This window comes from Mustelus asterias, chromosome 17, assembly GCF_964213995.1.
Source record: "Mustelus asterias chromosome 17, sMusAst1.hap1.1, whole genome shotgun sequence".
In the NCBI taxonomy this organism is placed as follows: Eukaryota; Metazoa; Chordata; class Chondrichthyes; order Carcharhiniformes; family Triakidae; genus Mustelus; species Mustelus asterias.
Genome location: NC_135817.1, coordinates 10931633 through 10953777, shown reverse-complemented (window position 1 = coordinate 10953777; position 22145 = coordinate 10931633). Strand labels below are relative to the sequence as shown.

General features: G+C 46.3%; 1 protein-coding gene across 1 annotated transcript in view; it reads right to left on the bottom strand.

Annotated features, from left to right (window-relative positions):
- Positions 1–1836: 1836 nt before the first annotated feature.
- LOC144506248 (cytoplasmic tyrosine-protein kinase BMX-like) overlaps positions 1837–22145 on the bottom strand; it is a 77962-nt gene continuing 57653 nt past the window's right edge. Inside the window, exons 15-18 of the mRNA XM_078232108.1 lie at positions 17609–17673; positions 13798–13916; positions 4320–4477; positions 1837–2118 (exon numbers count right to left, since the gene is read on the bottom strand). Of these exons, the coding sequence (XP_078088234.1) occupies positions 2044–2118; positions 4320–4477; positions 13798–13916; positions 17609–17673 (417 nt within the window). The 3' untranslated portion in view covers positions 1837–2043. The remainder of the gene's footprint in view (positions 2119–4319; positions 4478–13797; positions 13917–17608; positions 17674–22145) is intronic.

The window sequence follows — 22145 nt, the reverse complement described above, 5'->3', positions numbered from 1 at the left end:
ACCTGACGAAGGAGCAGCGCTCCGAAAGCCAGTGGCGTTTGCTACCAAATAAACCTGTTGGACCTTAACCTGGTGTTGTGAGACTTCTTACTGTGTTTACCCCAGTCCAACGCCGGCATCTCCACATCATGAGTACTAGGAGCCAGTTTGTAGGGATAATGGGAAGATGCTTAAATGGGCAATGAGGTCTCCTCTACCTTGGGGAGACTAAACACAGGCTGGGTGACTACAGAACGCCTTCGTTCAGTCGGTAAGGATGACCTCAATCTTCCCATTTTAACTCAGCTTCGTGCTCTCAAATCCACATGTCCATTCTTGGCCTGCTGCAATGTTCCAGTGAAGCTCAACACAAGCTGGAGGAACAGCATCTCATCTTCTGATTAGACACGTTACAACCCTCGGGACTCAACTATGAGTTCAATAACTTTCTCATCCATCTGGACACCATTTTTATTTTAATCAAAACATTTTTGTTTCACAACCCCACTCCTCGCCACCTCCCCCCCTCCACCACTGGACCATCTGTCACTTGTTCTTTGGTTTTGTTTCCATTGAGCTCTGACCTTTGCTCTCCTATTAACACTTTCTGCTATCTTACATCATGCTACTATCAGCGCCTTCTATATTCTTTCACACTGCCATCAATGCACACTCTGCCCCGTGCCCCACACATCTTTGTTGAAACCTTTCCCTCGCTCCCAGCTATCACTGACCTTCTACTTTGCTCCAACTGACCCAGCCACTTTTATACGGTATATAACCCATCACATTTCTCCCCCTCTATAACTCTGACGAAACGTTTCTCTCTCCACAGATGCTGCCAGTCGACAATGGTTTCGTGGTCATCACGAGATTTTTAATTCCAGATTTTATTTTTACTGAATTCAAATTCCACCATCTGTTGCGATAGGATTCGAACTCGGGTCCCCAGAACATTAGTTGAGTTTCTGGATTAATAGTCTAGCGATAATACCACTGAGCCATCACCTCCCCCTAATTTGTGAAGGTAATGGGCGGTACGGTAGCACAGTGGTTAGCACTGCTGCTTCACAGCTCCAGGGACCTGGGTTCGATTCCCGTCCTGGGTCACTGTCTGTGTGGAGTTTGCACATTCTCTTTGTGTCTGCGTGGGTTTCCTCCGAGTGCTCCGGTTTCCTCCCACAGTCCAAAGATGTGCAGGTTAGGTTGATTGGCCATGCTAAAATTGCCCTTAGTGTCCTGGGATGCGTAGGTTAGAGGGATTAGTGGGTGGATATGGGGGTAGGGCTTGGGTGGGATTGTGGTCGGTGCAGACTCGATGGGCTGAATGGCCTTTCTCTGTGCTGTAGGGTTTCTAAGATTCTAATGGCACTTTCACTATAAACTGGATTGAGACCTTCCCACATTGATTTCCCTCAGCATCCTGACAGAGCAGGAGGAAATTAGAAAAATGCATGCAATAATGTTCTAACTAGTCTCCATTGGTAGAAATACCACTACCAATTCAGAACTGATAAATAGGGTTAACTAGGGTAACTTTACTGTTTCACATTGATTGTCAGAACTAACCAGCTGTAAATATGTCCACATGAGTTTTATTCCATTCTGTATAATGCCAGTCCAGCCATCAGCAAGTGCCCATATTTTCCAAAACTTACTTCTGGATCCACAGAAGACAGGATTAGAAACCATTTATGATGCAACATCCATTCACTCGATTTGGAAATGTTTAACACGGAAATGTTTGATTTGATTTGATTTATTATTGTCACATGTATTAGTATACTGTGAAAACTATTCATTTTTGCACCCTATACAGACAAAGCATACTGTACATAGAGAAGGAAACGAGAGAGTGCAGAATGTAGTGTTACAGTCACAGCTAGGGTGTAGAGAAAGATCAACTCAATGCAAGGTAAGTCCATTCAAAAGTCTGCCAGCAGCAGGGAAGAAGCTGTTCTTCAGTTGGTTGGTACGAGACCTCGAATGTTGTATCTTTTTCCCGACAGATGTTACAAGAAGCCACAAAGAAAGGGAAAGATCCAAAGGACACACTTCCCCTGTTCATTGTTTGTCATCTTCTCGGAGACGTTCTATGTCAAATAACAGCTGCTTAAAAGTGGGTCGTTCCTCTGGTTCCTGTTCCAAAACAGAGAGAAGCCTGATGATGAAAGATAAAGTTTACAAGATCAACAAGTCCAAGTGGAGGCTTTAGGATTAACCGTAGTGTTATTACGCAGCTCACCTCAGTGAGAAGAACACACTGGTTGGAGCTGCCGTCCTCACCCTGGCTCTCATGGTATGTAAAACCCTCAAAGCCCCCTTGCCCAGGTGACCTTTTCAAACGCTCCTGTCAAATAGAACTCAGCTTCATGTCTGTCAGAGCCTCTTTCGAGAAACGCGAGGGTAGGAATCAAGGGTGGCACTGAAAAGCTGAGGGGCACGTTAATTTCTCACAGGTGATCAGGGAAGATCCCATGGCGCTAATTCGAAAAGGAGTGGGGCAGTTATCTCCAGGCTCAAATTCAATAACTGGCCCACAGCACAACAACAGGTCAGCTGGTGAGTGCCACAGTGCGATTTGATAGAAAGGTTTGAAAAGGTCACATTGGCAAGGGGGCTTTGAGGGTTTTATGTACCACATGAGCCAGGGTGAGGACGGCAGCTCCAATCAGTGTGTTCTTCTCACTGAGGTGAGCTGCATACTAACACTGTGTCTAATCCTAAAGCCTCCACTTGGACTTGTGAAAAGTACTTGGGCGTATCTGTGTACTTATTGTACACAGATCAATAGCCCTGTTTCAAACATCCCAACAGTGACGACACTTCATAGAATCATAGAAACCCTACAGTGCAGAAGGAGGCCATTCGGCCCATCGAGTCTGCACCGACCAGAATCCCACCCCACATATTTACCCGCTAATCCCTCTAACCTACACATCCCAGGACTCTAAGGGGCAATTTTTAACCTGGCCAATCAACCTAACCCGCACATCTTTGGACTCAGTCGTACTTCACTGGTTGTGAAGCAGTTGAAATGTCAGGAGGTGGGGGAAGGGTCTGGAACCTGGTTCCCATTCTTAATCTGGACGCCTGCCTCCGTTCTCTGTTCTGTTAACCCTGGAAGCCAATATTCTGTCTTGCTGAACAATCTGCCGGATTTCACCCATCTTCTTCGCTATCAGGCTATTACGTTTTGGCTGGTTAATCCCAGCAGGATTGGTTTTATTAACCTCCATCCAACATCTCTGGAGCTAGAGCAGTGTGATACGTAACAGATTGAAAGAGTTTCCACTTCATTCTGGGTAAACAGAACTCCAGCAACATGGATTTCCCTGTGGCCGGGTTTGGAGGGTCTGAAATGTGGCGATGGGTTTTCAGGCCCTGTTGACCAGAAATATGAAGTTCAGCACAGAGTTACTGCCTTGTGTGTGACACTGCGTTTTAAAATGTCCCCAAATCTTGAGGTGGTTCTGAGGCCCCTTTCTACCCCATGATCTTGTTGATAATGGAGCAGCTGCGAAATAGGAGGATGTAGAATTAACCACAAGTTCCCCAGCAGCATCTTCTTTTAACATTGTGTTCAGTTTACAACCCCTATCAGCACCCGAACAGTCAACTGTCCGACTCAGCTTTAATGGGCATTGATCATGATTCCTTGGGCACTAGCCATCATTTTCTGGTGGCCATTCCTCCAGTGTGAGTTTAACCCAGTGGGTGGTCATCATGTCCAAACTTAACCCAGCCTGCCTGTAATGTCCCTATTGCAGCAACTCTCCTTCATAGAATCCCAACAACACAGGAGGAAGCCATTTGGCCCAGCGAGTCTTACAGAGTATCTTACCCAGCCCCTATCCCCATAACTCCACGTGTTTACCCCACTAGTGTCTTGGGACACTAAGGGGCAATTTATCATGGCCAACCCACCTAACCTGCATTTCTTTGGACTGTGGGAGGAAACTGGAGCACCCGGAGGAAACCCACATAGACACGGGGAGAAAAAGTGAAAACTTCTCACAGACAGTGACCTGAGGCCGGAATTGAACTCGGGTCCCTGGTGCTGTGAGGCAGCCGTGCTAACCATTCTGCCACCCTGGGTTCAGTCCGGAGCAAGGGCTCATAGACATTAAACCACTAGAGAAGCCTCACTACTATCCTGCTTGTCCACAATAGACTGAGGGTTTCAATCTCTGCGATAACAGTTCATCTGAATTCTCTTCATATTAACTTCTCCCTTTTAGTTTTCATGCTAAAAGAAGTATAAGTCTAAGGAAAGCATGCTTTAATGCTGCAGAATTTGCCTGCCAATATTGGTTAGCTTAACCAGGTGTTCCACTTGCCTTGTGCCAGCATTTGGACATAATTTGATAGATTTCCTCGGATGTCAGCTGCGGCTTGTAGAGTCTGTATCCTGACAGGATGTTCTGAACAAGCTCTGTGTTGTTAAATCTTTCGTACGGCATTTTTCCCAAAGTAAAGACTTCCCACATCAGCACTCCTATACAAATGAACAGGAGATTATCTTTATTTCAAGCACTCGCACACACACATTAACCAGAGACCACTGACCCAGTGTTCAAAGCCATGTAACTTTGATCAACCAGTGCAACTTTTACTTAAGTTTATTTATGACATTTTGGCTCCTACTTCAATCCCGACCCAGGTGGCTGTCCCAATCATTTATTTCACAATCTGCAAAAGTTAAAAATTAAAAGCAAAGGGATTCTGCACTTTGTGACTTTCTGGTTTGCGGCCCGTGAGGATACCTCATTGCGATTGGCTGCTTACCCTGCTTGCTGGTATCCCTGCTGCTGGATGCCCTGGAGATTCCATTGACTTTGTGCCAGAGAACAAAGTGACATTTGAAAGGGAAAGCCCAAGTCACAGAGATCACAAAAGCTGTGTAGGAAACTTTCTTTGAGGTCAGTGGAATGTCCCAGTGCTCTGTTACTGACCACATCAAGTGTTTCTTGAACTGTCTTAAGTCATTTAAACAAAGAACAAAGAACAATACAGCACAGGAACAGGCCCTTCGGCCCTCCAAGCCCGCGCCGCTCCCTGGTCCAAACTAGACCATTCTTTTGTATCCCTCCGTTCCCACTCCGTTCATGTGGCTATCTAGATAAGTCTTAAACGTTCCCAGTGTGTCCGCCTCCACCACCTTGCCCGGCAGCGCATTCCAGGCCCCCACCACCCTCTGTATAAAATACGTCCTTCTGATATCTGTGTTAAACCTCCCCCCCTTCACCTTGAACCGATGACCCCTCGTGAAAGTCACCACCGACCTGGGAAAAAGCTTCCCACCGTTCACCCTATCTATGCCTTTCATAATTTTATACACCTCTATTAGGTCACCCCTCATCCTCCGTCTTTCCAGTGAGAACAACCCCAGTTTACCCAATCTCTCCTCATAACTAAGCCCTTCCATACCAGGCAACATCCTGGTAAACCTCCTCTGCACTCTCTCTAAAGCCTCCACGTCCTTCTGGTAGTGTGGCGACCAGAACTGGGCGCAGCATTCCAAATGCGGCCGAACCAACGTTCTATACAACTGCAACATCAGACCCCAACTTTTATACTCTATGCCCCGTCCTATAAAGGCAAGCATGCCATATGCCTTATTCACCACCTTCTCCACCTGTGACGTTAGCTTCAAGGATCTGTGGACTTGCACACCCAGGTCCCTCTGCGTATCTACACCCTTTATGGTTCTGCCATTTATCGTATAGCTCCCCCCTACATTAGTTCTACCAAAATGCATCACTTCGCATTTATCTGGATTGAACTCCATCTGCCATTTCTTTGCCCAAATTTCCAGCCTATCTATATCCTTCTGTAGCCTCTGACAATGTTCCTCACTATCTGCAAGTCCAGCCATTTTCGTGTCGTCCGCAAACTTACTGATCACTCCAGTTACACCTTCTTCCAGACCGTTTATATAAATCACAAACAGCAGAGGTCCCAATACAGAGCCCTGCGGAACACCACTAGTCACAGGCATCCAGCCGGAAAAACACCCTTCCACTACCACCCTCTGTCTTCTGTGACCAAGCCAGTTCTCCACCCATCTAGCCACCTCCCCCTTTATCCCATGAGATCCAACCTTTTGCACCAACCTACCATGAGGGACTTTGTCAAACGCTTTACCAAAGTCCATATAGACGACATCCACGGCCCTTCCCTCGTTAACCATTCCAGTCACTTCTTCAAAAAACTCCACCAGGTTAGTGAGGCATGACCTCCCTCTCACAAAACCATGCTGACCATCGTTAATTAGTTTATTCCTTTCTAAATGCGCATACATCCTATCTCTAAGAATCTTCTCCAACAACTTCCCTACCACGGACATCAAGCTCACCGGCCTATAATTACCCGGGTTATCCTTCCTACCCTTCTTAAATAACGGGACCACATTAGCTATCCTCCAATCCTCTGGGACCTCACCTGTGTCCCGTGACGAGACAAAGATTTGCGTCAGAGGCCCAGCGATTTCATCTCTCGTCTCCCTGAGCAGCTTTGGATAGATTCCATCAGGCTCTGGGGATTTGTCAGTCTTTATATTCCCTAAAAAACCTAACACTTCCTCGCTTGTAATTTAGGGGTAGATTGCTGTTGAAGGAATATCACGGACTGGATTGGAGGATCCATTCCCCTTCAGGAATGTTCCCCTCAGTAATTTTTTTTCTTTCTGAGGTATTTGGTTTACAAACTATTTTCCTCCAAGGAAGTGAGGAAATCTTTGGTTTTTGGTTCTTAGTCCTGTTTTCACTTTAGGGAAATATTTCCCGAGTTGCTGTGGTTTCTGCTGAACGGCCCCCACAATAGATTGATAAAGAAAGTCTTGTAAGGAACACAATCAGGGTGGGAGAACAGTGTAAGGGAGGGTGGGAGAACAGTGTAAGGGGGTAATAGACTGCAGAGATGTTGTCACAATCATGAGATTGTGTTAGTCTCACAGACTCCACCAAACATAGAACAAAGAACAAAGAAAATTACAGCACAGGAACAGGCCCTTTGGCCCTCCAAGCCTGCACCAACCATGCTGCCCGTCTGAAGTAAAACCCCCTACCCTTCCGGGGACCATATCCCTCTATTCCCATCCTATTCACGTATTTATCCAGCCCCTTAAAAGTCACTATCGTATCCGCTTCCCCTACCTTCCCCGGCAGCGAGTTCCAGGCACCCACCACCCTCTGTGTAAAAAAACTTCCCAGTACATCTCCTTTAAACCTTGTCCCTCGCACCTTAAACCTACACCCCCAGTAATTGACTCTTCCATCCTTGGGGAAAAAGCTTCAGACCATCCACTCTGTCCATGCCCTTCATAATCTTGTAGACTTCTATCAGATCTCCCCTCAACCTCCGTCGTTCCAGTGAGAACAAACCAAGTTTCTCCAACCTCTCCTCATAGCTAATGACCTCCATACCAGGCAACATCCTGGTAAATCTTTTCTGTACTCTCTCCAAAGCCTCCACATCCTTCTGGTAGTGTGGCGACCAGAATTGAACACTATATTCCAAGTGCGGCCTAACTAAGGTTCTATAAAGCTGCAACATGACTTGCCAATTTTTAAACTCAATACCCCGGCCAATGAAGGCAAGTATACCTTCTTGACGACCTTCTCCACCTGCATTGCCACTTTCAGTGACCTGTGTACCTGTAAATAAATAATTATTTTTACGCATGCCGTGGATCTTTCGTTCCCCACCGTATTCGAGGGCAATTAATCCCCAATCCCAAATGGATAATGGAAGTTGGTAGATAATTGAGACCAGCCACTTTTTATTGTAATGTTTATGGTGCAACATTATTGGATTAAGAATGATAAATAAAATTAACACACCTTACTTTGTCCTCAGTACCTCTCAAAGAATTCACTTTGAACAGTTCTCCTTGATGTTCAGTCTCTGTTATTTTGTCAGCAAAATACAACTCAAGTAATAGAGACTGGGCCAGGATTATCCTTCCTGCAGTGAAGTTCCACTCAATCCGCCAACACTCTGTGTTCCCCAAGTTGTGATTTGTTAATTATCATAGAATCCCTACAGAGCAGAAGGAGGGCATTCAGCCCATCGAGTCTGCCCTGACTTTCTAACAGAGCATATTGCCCAGGCCCTATCCCCACAACCCAATGTATTTGCCCCGCTAATCCACACCTACACACATCTTTGGGCACTAAGGGGTAATTTAGCATGACCAACCCACCTAACCAGCACATCTGGGTGACACGGTGGCATAGTGGTTAGCACTGCTGCCTCACAGCTCCAGGGACCTGGGTTCGATTCCCAGCTTGGGTCACTGTCTGTGTGAAGTTTGCACATTCTCCTCGTGTCTGCGTGGGTTTCCTCCGGGGGCTTCAGTTTCCTCCCACAGTCCAAAGATGTGCGGGTTAGGTGCATTGGCCATGCTAAATTGTCCCTTAGTGTCCCGAATGCATAGGTTAGAGGGATTAAAGGGGTAAATATGTAGGGTTACGGGGACAGGGCCTAGGAAGAAAGGCCTCCTTCTGCACTGTAGGGATTCTATCTTTGAACTGTGGGAGGAAACTGGAACACCCAGAGGAAACCCATGCAGACATGGGGAGAATGTGCTAACTATATACAGACAGTCACACGAGGCCAGAATTGAACCCGGGTCTCTGGTGCTGTGAGGCAGCAGTGCTAACCACTGTGCCACCGTGCCACCCAGCAGGATTCCAGAGAATTCCAGCCAACATGCTTTAGCTCACCACTGTAAGAGGTTTCACACTTACCTAATGAGGGAGTCGCGCTCCGAAAACTCGTGATTCCAAATAAACCTGTTGGACTTAAACCTAGTGTTGTGAGACTTCCTATGTGCCCACCCCAGTCCAATGCCAGCATTGCCACATCATGAGTTCACCACTGGCCAGTCACCAAGCCCTTACGGAGTTGCTATTTGATCCTGTGCCACAGTATCAGAATCCGAGGCTGGATAATCTCATAGGCAGAGACCCAGGTCTACATCAGAAACTGTTTGGCGGCTCGTTTACAGAGAAAGAAAGCTGCTTCAAAGCCCTCTCACTCCAGGGAGCCAGAATCTTGTCCACTGCTTCTCAGGGCCTATTATAACCTTTGTCATCATAGGCTGGAGGAGGTGGTAGCCAATAGGAGAAGTGGGAGTGATGTCCTCTGGGAGCCTAGGCTCCCTCACCATTTCCAAGTGACAGTCCCACAGGGGAATGAGAGAAATCCTGGTCAGGACATTGAAGCAACAATCGTCCCCAGAGTCTGACAGTCTTCGACAATGTGAGTAAGTGTTTAGACTGCATCACAATTGGTGACCCCATGGATACCTCACTGTCTGAGGGTGAAGTTTAATTCACTCTTAGTGCTGACATTACGAAGCTGGAATGTGCTGGAGACTGCTTTACTGGGGCTTGGTTTGAGGAATCACGTCTTGCAGTTGCTGGCCAGCTTTGCAATATTGTTATTTAGCCTATCATCCAGTTCTGGGGAGGTGTGGTACAGCAGATATCATCTGCACAGATAAACCTTTGGGATGGGGTTGAGGGCAAGTTGCTGCTGGGGTAAGTTGAACAAGGTTGAGGTTAGGACAGACCCCCTGGGTAGTCCAGGCGTTATGTACTCAGAACCCTCAGTCCCAGAGTAAGCAGGTCAATGGTGTCTGGGGAGGGAGAATTCTTGATATTTTGACAAATGGACCAAACTGCCTCGTACACAGTGAGGTTAAAGACAATTGTCCTTGTTTTAAGATGCCTTTGAATACCATTTTGAATGAATGTAGTTGGTGCGAGCTCTAGGAAGTGAAGATTAATTTCTACAGTACGCCGCACACATCAGGAGAATTATCATGGTGCTTTTAAAGAAATTATACAAATCAGCCATGCTCACTGAATAGCTGAACAGACCGACAGGTCCATAGCATTGCCTTCTGCTGTTTGTGATATATATATAAATGATTTGGAGGAAGATGTAGCTGGTGTGATCAGTAAGTTTGCGGACGACACGAAGATTGCTGGAGTTGCAGATAGTGATGAACATTGTCAGAGAATACAGCAGGATATAGATAGGCTGGAAAATTGGGCGGAGAAATGGCAGATGGAATTTAATCCAGATAAATGCGAAGTGATGCGTTTCGGTAGATCTAATGTAAGGGGGAGGTATACAATACATGGCAGAACCATCAGGAGTATAGACACACAGAGGGACCTGGGTGTACAAGTCCATAGATCCTTAAAGGTGGCAGCACAGGTGGAGAGGGTGGCCAAGAAGGCATATGGCACGCTTGCCTTTATTGGACAGGGCATAGAATATAAAAGTTGGCATATGATGTTGCGGCTGTATAGAACGTGGGTTAGGCCACATTTGGAATACTGCGTCCAGTTCTGGTCGCCACACTACCAGAAGGACGTGGAGGCTTTGGAGAGAGTACAGAGAAGGTTTACCAGGATGTTGCCTGGTATGGAGGGTCTTAGCTATGAGGAGAGATTGGGTAAACTGGGGTTGTTCTCCCTGGAAAGACGGAGGATGAGGGGCGACCTAATAGAGGTGTATAAAATTATGAAGGGCATAGATAGGGTGAACAGTGGGAAGCATTTTCCCAGGTCGGAGGTGACGAACACAAGGGGTCACGGGTTCAAGGTGAGAGGGGCAAGGTTCAACACAGATGTCAGGGGGACGTATTTTACACAGAGGGTGGTGGGGGCCTGGAATGCGCTGCCAAGCAAGGTGATTGAGGCGGACACGCTGGGATCGTTTAAGACTTATCTAGATAGCCACATGAACAGACTGGGAATAGAGGGATACAAACGAATGGTCTAGTTGGGCACATGAGCGGCGCAGGTTTGGAGGGCCGAAGGGCCTGTTCCTGTGCTGTATTGCTCTTTGTTTGTTCTTTGTTCACTCCTGCTTTTTCAATGCTGATTACATCTCTTGGGATATTTAACATTAAAGGCACAGTTTAAAAACTGGTTCTTATGAAGTGGAAAGTTTTGTCCTGCACAGGTTCTTATGTATAATCAGAGTTCATAGAATAAAATCATCATCATAGAATCCCTAAGGTGCAGGAGGTGGCCATTCAGCCCATCGAGCTTACACCGACAACAATCTCACCCAGGTCTTATCCCCGTAACCCCAATAATTCTACCCACGAATCCCCCTGACTCTAGGGTCAATTTAGCACGGCCAACCAACCTAACCTGCATATCTTTGGAGTTTGGGAGGAACCGGAGCACCTGGAGGAACCCACGCAGATCCAGGGAGAACGTGCAAACTCGGGGCTGGAATTGAACATGGGTCTTTGGCGCGGTGAGACAGCAGTGCCAACCACTGTGCCACTGTGTCACCCAATTGTGGACAATCAGAGTGTGGATTTACCCATTCTTCTCTAACATTAATGCTTTATTATTTGTATTTTGAGTTCCCATTATCACTCTCATTGTAACTGTTATTTCTGTAGGGGGAAGGTTCATTGCGATCATCAGGCAACAGGAACAGTGTTTATGGACCGTAACCTCCCAGCCCCAGGGTATCGTACTGGGGAAGTGCCGCAAAGCTGTGCTGGGAAATCCCCTTTCAAAGTTCTCAGCTAAGGATCTGAGTGCATTTGCCCGGCGGCTGTCTGTCTTCACTTCCCTGTCAACACAAAAGTCTGAGGTCATGTACCAATCGACTCAAGAACAGCTTCTTCCCTGCTGCCATCAGATTTTTGAATGGATCTACTTCACATTAAGTTGATCTTTCTCGACACCCTAGCTATGACTGTAACACTACATTCTGCACTCTCTCGTTTCCTTCTCTATGTACAGTATGCTTTCTCTGTATAGCACAGAAGAAACAATACTTTCTACTGTATAATAATACATGTGACAATAATAAATCAAATCAAAGGGCAAACCTTCCCTGGAAAATTGATTCTGCGCTGGGAATCACCCAAAAACACAATTTAAATCGCAAACTTCTGCTGGTTCTGACGGTGTTACGCCCATCGTTACACAAAGGATGTTAGGAACACTATACCTCTTCTAACTTCTGAGTAGCACAGACTGAGACTGACACCCGACGGGACTCCTTGAACCCTTCGAAAACCCAGGTGTCTCCCGCCCCCGACTACCACCTCCAGTGGATTCCCCCAACTTCACAGGACTCTCCTACTCCCCCTTTAAAGTCTCCTGGTTTATGGAAGCTAGTGTTGTAAAAATGTGGGCATGGCCTCCATCCCCTCAACTAATCTGTCCTTCGACACTAGGCTCTGGGGACATGCTGCGCTGCCCACATCGTGTCTGGCCTGTGTGGAATGTCGGGCGACACGGGGTTAAAAAAGAATTTCAGGCAAAAGTCTAGAAATGGAGCGGCAATCCAATGCTGACTCCCACTCCGAGGAAGTCCAAGCACAACGCATTGACAAAAATGATGCACGATACTTTATATGATAAAGTTGTAAAGACACAAGCCTGTTTAGATGTGCAACGCATGCCCCAGCGTGTATATGTGTGAGAGGATGCTGCATTGTGAAAGTTGTGAGGATATTGTCCTTTAGGGAAGGAAATCTGCCATCCTTACCCGGTCTGGCCCACATGTGACTCCAGACCCACAGCAATGTGGTTGACTCTTAAATGCCCTCAGGGATTGGCAATAAATGGGCTACGAAACTCATCTCCAAACTCCGTGGCCAGGGGCTTGACTCTTCCCTCTGCGACTGGATGCTGAACTTCCTAACCCACAGACCGCAATCAGTAAGGAGAGGCAAAAACACCTCCTCCACGATCATCCTCAACACCGGTGCCCCACAAGGCTGTGTTCTCAGCCCCCTACTGTACTCCTTATACATCTATGACTCTGTGGCCAAATTCCTCTCCAACTCGATTTTTAAGTTTGCTGACGACACCACTGTAGTGGGTCAGATCTCAAACAATGACGAGACAGAGTACAGGAATGACATAGAGAATCTGGTGAACTGGTGTGGCAACAATAATCTCTCCCTCAATGTCAACAAAATGAAGGAGATAGTCATCGACTTCAGGGAGCGTAAAGGAGAACATGCCCGTTTACATCAATGGAGACGAAGTAAAAATGGTCGAGAGCTTCAGGTTTTTAGGTGTTCAGATCACCAACAACTGTCCTGGTCCCTCTGTGCTGACACTATTGTTAAGAAAGCCCACCAACGCCTCTACTTTCTCAGAAGACTAAGTAAATTTGGCATGTCCACTTCGACTCTCACCAACTTTTACAGATGCACCATACAAAGCATTCTTTCTGGGTGTATCACAGCTTGGTATGGCTCCTGCCCTTTCCAAGACTGCAAGAAACTACTAAGGGTCGTGAATGTAGCCCAGTCCATCACGCAAACCAGCCTCCCATCCATTGACTCTGTCTACACTTCCCGCTGCCTTGCCAAAGTAGCCAGCATAATTAAGGTCCCCACGCACCCCGGACATTCTCTCTTCCACCTTCTTCTGTTGGGAAAAAGATACAAAAGTCTGAGGTCACGTACCAACCAACTCAAGAACAGCTTCTTCCCTGCTGCCATCAGACATTTGAATGGACCTACCTGATATTAAGTTGATCTTTCTCTACACCCTAGCTATGACTGTAACACTACATTCTGCACTCTCCCGATTCCTTCTCTATGAACGGTATGCTTTGTCTGTATAGTGTGCAAGAAACAATACTTTTCACTGTATGTTAATACATGTGACAATAATAAATCAAATCAAATCAAAAATGCTGGTCCAGCCAGCAATGCCCACTTCCCATGAATGAATATAAAATAATATATATCGGAATATATCAGAACCTGATTACATTACAATGGTGACCCAGAAAGTATGTGCTCACCAAAGGCCCAGACGTCTGATTTACTGCTGAACTTTGAGTAGGAGAAGATCTCTGGAGATGACCACTTCACTGGGAATTTGGTTCCTGACGAGCTGGTGTACTGATCATCGAGAACGTACCTGAGGAATGACAACAGTTAGTGGCTCCGGCCCTGAAATATTCCTCAACGTTTCAAACACAAGTGACCGACACAAACAAGTGACTTGAAATTCATCATCTATCTATGCACTGGCCACAATGTAATGTTGCCAAAGTGTGCCAAAGGTTGACTGAGACGTGGGTGTTTTCTGCAAAAGATTGGATCACGCAGTTCAAGTGTGATGGTCCAATATATACTGTGGTGGGTGGATGGGTGCTGGGGGCCTGGTGGTGACACGTACGTGCGCTGGGCATTATTCAGTCACACGGGTAGTAGTCTCGTGCCCAAGTTGTGGCAGTCTATACAGTGCAGCCTGGGCCTTGTACCAGAGACCTGTCCTCCAGTGTATTTGGAGCGGAGACTGGCCTGGAATTGGTGTTCCAGTTCAATATTAATCTGGAACTGGGGATACCGACAGTTAGAGGTGGCCAGATCTCATTTGGAGGACAGAGGGAACGTTAAAAAATAGGAGCAGGAATGGAGACCAGATGACCCCGCACGCCTGCTCCACCATTCAATTCAATCATGGCTGATTTCCTGCCCATTCCCCATATCCCTTCATTCTCGGGGAGACTAAAAATCTGTCTATCTTAATCTTAAATATATTCAACATGGAACATCTGCAGCCCTCTGGGGTAGAGAATTCCAGAGAATCGCAATCCTTTAAGTGAAGAAGGTCCTCCTCATCTCAGTCCTGGATGCTCAGTCTCTTATCCTGAGACTGTAGCCCAGTGTTTGCGATTCCCTAGGCAGGGCACACAGCATCTCGACCCCGCCAGCCTGTTTGGCACTGTGCACAGGCAACTTCCAATGTCCTAGTCAGCGGAGAGATGGAAACAGAACTAAGATCATAAGAATGATGAGCAGGAGTAGACCATTAGGTCCCTTGACCCTACTCCACCATTTAAAATTATTCTGGCTGACCTGACTTTGGCCTTAACTCAACTTTCCTGTACTTCAGTGACTGTAATAGGCAGCTGCGCTCCAGTGACTGTAATGGGCAGCTGCGCTCCAGTGATTGTAATGGGCAGCTACGCTCCAGTGATTGTAATGTGCAGCTATGCTCCAGTGACTGTAATGGGCAGCTGTGTGCCAGTGATTGTAATAGGAATCTGTGCTTAATGGGCAGCTGCGCTCCAGTGACTGTAATGGGCAGCTGCGCTCCAGTGATTGTAATGGGCAGCTATGCTCCAGTGACTGTAATGAGCAGCTGCGCTCCAGTGACTGTAATGGGAGCTGCGCTCCAGTGACTGTAACGGGGAGCTGCGCTCCAGTGACTGCAATGGGCAGCTGCGCTCCAGTGACTGCAATGGGAGCTGCGCTCCAGTGACTGTAATGTGCAGCTGCGGTCCAGTGACTGTAATGGGAAGCTATGCTCCAGTGATTGTAATGGGCAGCTATGCTCCAGTGACTGTAATGGGCAGCTGCGCTCCAGTGACTGTAATGGGAGCTGCGCTCCAGTGACTGTAACGGGGAGCTGCGCTCCAGTGACTGCAATGGGCAGCTGCGCTCCAGTGACTGTAACGGGGAGCTGCGCTCCAGTGACTGCAATGGGCAGCTGCGCTCCAGTGACTGCAATGGGAAGCTGCACTCCAGTGATTGTAATGGGCAGCTGTGGTCCAGTGATTGTAATGGGCAGCTGTGGCCTGAATCTTGGCTCCATCTCTCTGCCAAGCTGCTGGCCAGACTGGCATGATGAAGGCCGGACTGGCATGATGAAGGCCGGACTGGCATGGTGATGGCCGGACAGGCATGGTGAAGGCCGGACTGGCATAGTGAAGGCCGGACTGGCATGGTGATGGCCGGACTGGCATGGTGAAGGCCGGACTGGCATGGTGATGGCCGGACTGGCATGGTGATGGCCGGACTGGCATGGTGATGGCCGGACAGGCATGGTGAAGGCCGGACTGGCATGGTGAAGGCCGGACTGGCATGGAGAATTACTTACCTCATGTAAGGAAAGGTTTTCACTTCAGCAGCAATGAAACATGCAGTTGGAGGCTGGATCATTTCACCATTTGCCTGCACCTTGGGCTTCCCTTCCCCTCATTGGGGTCCATCAGTTCACCATCCATTCCTCCTTCATCAACCTTGGCCAAGTTTGCTAACAGATTGCAATGCCTTCCAGGCTTTTGACAAGGTTTTGAGATTAATTTTTCCCATTTCTGTTAAATTCCATTTATTAGCTACTCCCTGCAGCTATTTAAAAAAAAAAAATTCATGGGAAATGAGCGTCCCTGGCTGGCCAACATTTATTGTCCATCCCTAGTTGCCCTTGAAAAGGTGGTGATGAGCTGCCTTCTTGAACCGCTGCAGCCCACATGCTGTGGGCTCGACTGTGTCACTTGCTAAACCATTTTAGAGGACAATTAAGAGTCAGGCATATTGCTGTGGCTCTGGAGTCACATGGTAGGCCAGGCCAGTTAAGGACAGCAGATTTCCTTCCCTAATAGACATTAGTGAACCAGATGAGTTTTTTCGACAATCGACAATGGTTTCATGGTCATTCGTAGATTCTTAATTACAGATTTTTTATATTGGATTTAAATTCCACCATCTGCCATGGCGGGATTCGAACCTCGGTCCCCAGAACATTAGCTGAGTTTCTGGATTAATATCTAGTGAAGTTGGTGTTTGTAAAATTATAGAATGCTCAGCATTCTAAAATTGCATGGCTCCTTTAAAAGGTCTTTTTTTTTGCAGGTACATGCAGTACACAGACTGAAACATTATATTGCGAGGCCAGGCAGTGGTGCTGCCAAGACAACGGGCTGTTTTTGAATTTTGCCCGATCATTTTAAACTAGGCATTTGAACAACAGCGGCCTATCAGATTTGAATTTGATGGTTTGGTAACCTGGGAACCTATTGTGGGGATATTGGGATGTCATCGGGGGTATAAGAGCCAGCTCTCAGATCCAGAGAGACAGCCAGCAAGTGTTCTCTCTCTGCCACAGCTAATAGCTTTTAGCTCAAAGCCTCATCTGAATAGAAAAGGTACCAAAATAAAACAAAGATTCCAGACAGAAGAAAGAAGATTCCGGAAGATAAAAGCTGGTTGTATTTTGAGAGTGACTAAAAAAAATCTTTTTTTTTGTTAATAAGTGGGATTTGTATTTATCTAAACAACATTCCATTAGAATTATGTTTTATTTGGTTTGTTAATAGTTTAGCTCACCTGTTCACTGTTAGTTAGATAAATAAAGTGTTACTTGTTGATTTTAAAGAGAGAGTCTCAGGGAGTTATTTTGATTTAACCACAGAAGTTGCTGAAGAGCAGATCGTACTATTTATTGCACACTTTTAACAGATTATTAAGTGAGATACTGCTCTTTGAGTGGTTGAGTGTTAGCTCTCGGAGAGGGAATCAACCTCCGCTTTATAACGCAATAATATTAGGCCATCACCTCCCTTAATTCAACTGGCAATGTTAACCAGCGGGGATCAGAGAACCAGCTGCAAACAGCCAGCAAAACAACTCCCATTCCTTCCCACCCTGAGATGGACGTGGAGATTGGAAAAGCAGAGAAACTGAAGCACCCATAATCACTGACTGGCGTTAACTGTAGCAAATGTTACCAACAATGAGCCGTTGCTGCATTTCAGGAAGACAGTTCAGGAGTGGTAGTAGAATGACACAGAGCAGTGAGGTACTCCACTTCAATATAATTACCTGGCCATTCCAAAGTCACACACTTTAACAATCAGTGTTTTATCAACCAAGCAATTCCTGGCAGCCTGCAAACAGAAATAAAGGAACAAAATTTAATTTGTATTCAATACAAATCTCACAAACAGTAGATTTAAATAAGTGTCTATTTATTTTGCTGGTGTCACTTCCTAGTTTTCCTTGAACTGAGTCGCTTGCTAGGCCATTTTAGAGGGCATTTGAGAGTCAAGCATATTGCTGTGGCTCTGGAGTCACATGTAGGCCAGACCAGGTAAGGTTGGCAGATTTCCGTCCCTAAAGGACATGAGTTAAACAGATGGATTTTTACAAGTATCGATGGTAATTCGGAGACTAGTTTAGATTTACTAATTAAAGTTAAACCCTATCTCCAGAACACTAGCCTGGGCCTCTGGATACTGGTCCAATGGCAATATCTCTACACCACCATCTTCCTCCCTATGCTGTGACGTCTGTTATTGTAACTGAATTGGAGCCTGTTACATAAGAACATAAGAACTAGGAGCATGAATAGGCCGTCTGGCCCCTCGAGCCTGCTCCGCCATTCAATAAGTTCATATTTGATCTTTTCACGGACTCAATTCCACTTACTCGCCCTTAATTCCTTTACTGTTCAAAAATTTATCTATCCTTGCCTTAAAAACATTCAATGAGGTAGCCTCAACTGCTTCACTGGGCAGGGAATTCCACAGACTCACCACCCTTTGTGTGAAGAAGTTCCTCCTCAACTCAGTCCTAAATCTGCTTCCCGTTATTTTGAGCTATGTCCCCTAGTTCTAGTTTCACCTGCCAGTGGAAACAGCTTCCCTTCTTCTATCTTATCTATTCCCTTCATAATCTTATATGTTTCTATAAGATCTCTCCTCATTCTTCTGAATTCCAATGAGTATAGCCCCAGTCTACTCAATCTCTCCTCATAAGCCAACCCTCTCAACTCCGGATTCAACCCAGTGAATCTCCTCTGCACCCCCTCCAGTGTCAGTATATCCTTTCTCAAGTAAGGAGACCAAAACTGTACACAGTACTCCAGGTGTGGCCTCACCAGCACCTTATACAGCTGCAACATAACCTCGCTGTTTTTAAACTCCATCCCTCTAGCAATGAAGGACAAAATTCCATTTGCCTTCTTAATTACCTGCTGCACCTGCAAACCAACTCCTTGAGATTCTTGCACAAGGACACCCAGGTCCCTCTGCACAGCAGCATGCTGCAATTTTTTATCATTTAAATAATAGTCCATTTTGCTGTTATTCCTACCAAAATGGATGACCTCACATTTACCAACATTGTACTCCATCTGCCAGACCCTCGCCCACTCACTTAGACTATCTATATTCCTTTGCAGACTTTCAGCATCCTCTGCACACTTTGCTCTGCCACTCATCTTAGTGTCATCTGCGAATTTTGACACACTACACTTGGTCCCCAACTCCAAATCATCCATGTAAATCATAAACAATTGCAGTCCCAACACTGATCCCTGAGGCACACTACTAGTCACTGATCGCCAACCACAAAAACACCCATTTACCCCCACTCTTTGCTTTCTGTTAGTTAACCAATCCTCTATCCATGCTAATACATTACCCGTAACACCGTGCACCTTTATCTTATGTAGCAGTCTTTGGTGCGGCACCTTGTCAAATGCCTTCTGGAAATCCAGATACACCACATCCACAGATTCCCCATTGTCCACTGCACATGTAATGTTCTCAAAGAATTCCACCAAATTAGTCAAACATGACCTTCCCTTCATGAACCCATGAACCTGTTAACTGGATCTAAAAATCCTAAAGGTGATCGCTTATAAACCTGAACAATTCTCCACATTCAATCATAGCAGAAGATGATCTTAGAATCGTTGCTTGGTCATACAGGGCTTGGTGGTACGGTGACACAGTGGTTAGCACTGCTGCCTCACAGCGTCAGGGACCTAAGTTCAATTCCCAGCTTGGGTCACTGTCATACAAAGTCTGTACGTTCTCCTCGTGTCTGCGTGGGTTTCCTCTGGGTGCTCCAGTGTCCTCCCAGAATCCAAAGATGTGCTGGTTAGGTTGATTGGCCATGCTAAATTGCCTCTTAGTGTCCCAAGGGTAGGTGGATTAGCCATGGGAAACATTACAGGGATAGGGTGGGGGAAGGAGCCTGGATAAGATGCTCTGTCAAAGAGTAGTGCAGAGTCGATGGGCTGAATGGTCTCCTTTTGTCCTATGCGCATTGCTGCAAAAAGAGACGTGCAATTGAAGTTTTTTGCCTTGCACTTATCAGAACAAACACAAGAGTCAATGGGCTTGTAATGGATACTAGTGGACAGTTTATCACCAGAAATGGAGACAGAGAGGTCAAGGAAGGGAAGAGGAGTATTAGAGGTGGACCATGTGGAGGTGATAGAGGGGTGGAAATTGGAAGCAAACTGGAGGGACAGCACCTCATCTCCCAATTGGGCACTTTACAGCCTTCCAGACTGAACATTGAGTTCAACAACTTCAGAGCATGAACTCTTTCCTCTACCTTCACACCATTTCCATTTATTTTATTTCATTTCGTTTCATCTCATTTTATCGTCCTTCTTTCATTTTTCCACTTCTCCATTCCAGCTCTCTTTCTCCCAGCAACCTCCCTTTCAGTGCAACTACCATAATCCCCTTAACCATCTGTACCTCTGTTCTGCTATTCACGCATTCTGATTACCTAATGGACACTTTTAGCACCTTTCCCAGCCTTCTGCACCCTCATTTACATTCCCTTTGTCCCATTCCACCACCACCCCCCTCCACCCGCCTCCAACACCCTCATAGCATAAATCTCCGCTGACTCTTTTTGCTCTCATCTCTGACGAAGGGTCATCTAGATTCAAAATGTTGGTTCCATTCTCTTCCCACTGATGATGTCAGACCCGCTGAGGTTTTCCAGCGTTTTTCTGTTTTTGGTTGTGAACTCAGGCATGTTAGACAAAACGGAGCGGTTAGATGGTTTGAAATTTGAAGAACATTTGAATTTTCATCTCTCACTGCGGACACAAGCCACGGCCACAGTTGTCTTTCCTTCCTTTATCTGAGTAATAAGTAACCATAGCGGTCCCCTCTCACGAAGGGAACTAGGCAGTTGTCAGGAGAACAGGTTTGAAAAAACAGCCCAATAAACATCAGCCTCCATTGTGACAAAGTGGAAATTCAGAGTTATTTATTCTAATTTCATTTCCCTAACATGTCCCATTAAATATTGTTCCTTTCAAATGTTCATTCAGTTCTCTTTTAAATCGTATTACTGTGCCTGGCAAGGATTCAGGTCATAGATCGACCCTGTTCTAATGATTCTCAACGCCAAAGCATGCCTTCTCATTTTCCTCCCTAAATACATCCAGTGACAATGCTCAATCTATAGCGTTTTAACCCATTTTCTAAGCAATGGAAACTATTTTTCACCATGTATCCTTGTAAAACTGTAGAGAATTCACAATGCTCATGTTCTGGTACAGTATTCCTCTTGAGCATTGTTCAGCTGGGGAATATTTGTAGTACTGTGCCCAGAGTTCACCTGTTCTTCCAAATCCCATGTGGCCAGAACTGCATTCGACTGAACAAAATTAAAATCAAAAGCGTTGAAATATGGGAATTATGCAAAGGTATATGTGAACGCAATACAGGCATCTACCTGACAGGGCCGCAAAGATTATAATCTCTAGATTATGCCCAGTGTCACGTGCCGGTGAATATAGGAATAGCATAGAGCCGATCAATGCTTGGCTGGGGAGATGGTGTCGGAAGGAGGGCTTTAGATTCCTGGATCATTGAATCCATTTTTGGGGAAGGTGGGGCCTGTACAAGTTGGACAGGTTGCACCTAAACCGAAATGGGACTAACATTGGGCGGCATGGTGGCACAGTGGTTAGCACTGCTGCCTTACAGCGCCAGGGACCCGGGTTCAATTCCAGCCTCGGTGACTCTTTGTCCGTGTAGAGTTTGCACATTCTCCCCATGTCTGTGTGGGTTTCTTCCCACACTCCAAAGATGTGCGGGTTAGGTTGATTGGCCATGATAAAAAAATTGCCTTAGTGTCAGTGGGATTAGCAGGGTAGAACCATTGTGTTACAGGGCTAGGTCTGGGTGGGATTGTTGTCAGTGCAAGCTCAGTGGGCCAAATGGCCTCTTTGTGTACTGTGGGGATTCTATGATTCTATTCTTACATCCATGCAGGGAGGTTTGCTAGTGTTGTTGAGGCAGGTGTTTAGAATACCTTGGTAGGGGGATGGGATACAGAATGGAGGCATAGTAGGGAATGCCTGTGGAAGAATGGTCTACCTTACCCGGTCAGCCTCCCTTCACCCACACTGTGCCCATGAATACCCTCCCTCCGCACTGTTGGCACCCATTCCCCAGATATCAGGCACCCATTCACTCCCCTGCACCACCCCAACGTGGCTGGGTCGAATTCTGGGAATGTTTGTATGAATGAGACCCTGGCATTATCATCAGCCTGGACTGCACATGTCCGGACAACCTGGGTTCACTGCCAGCTGCCA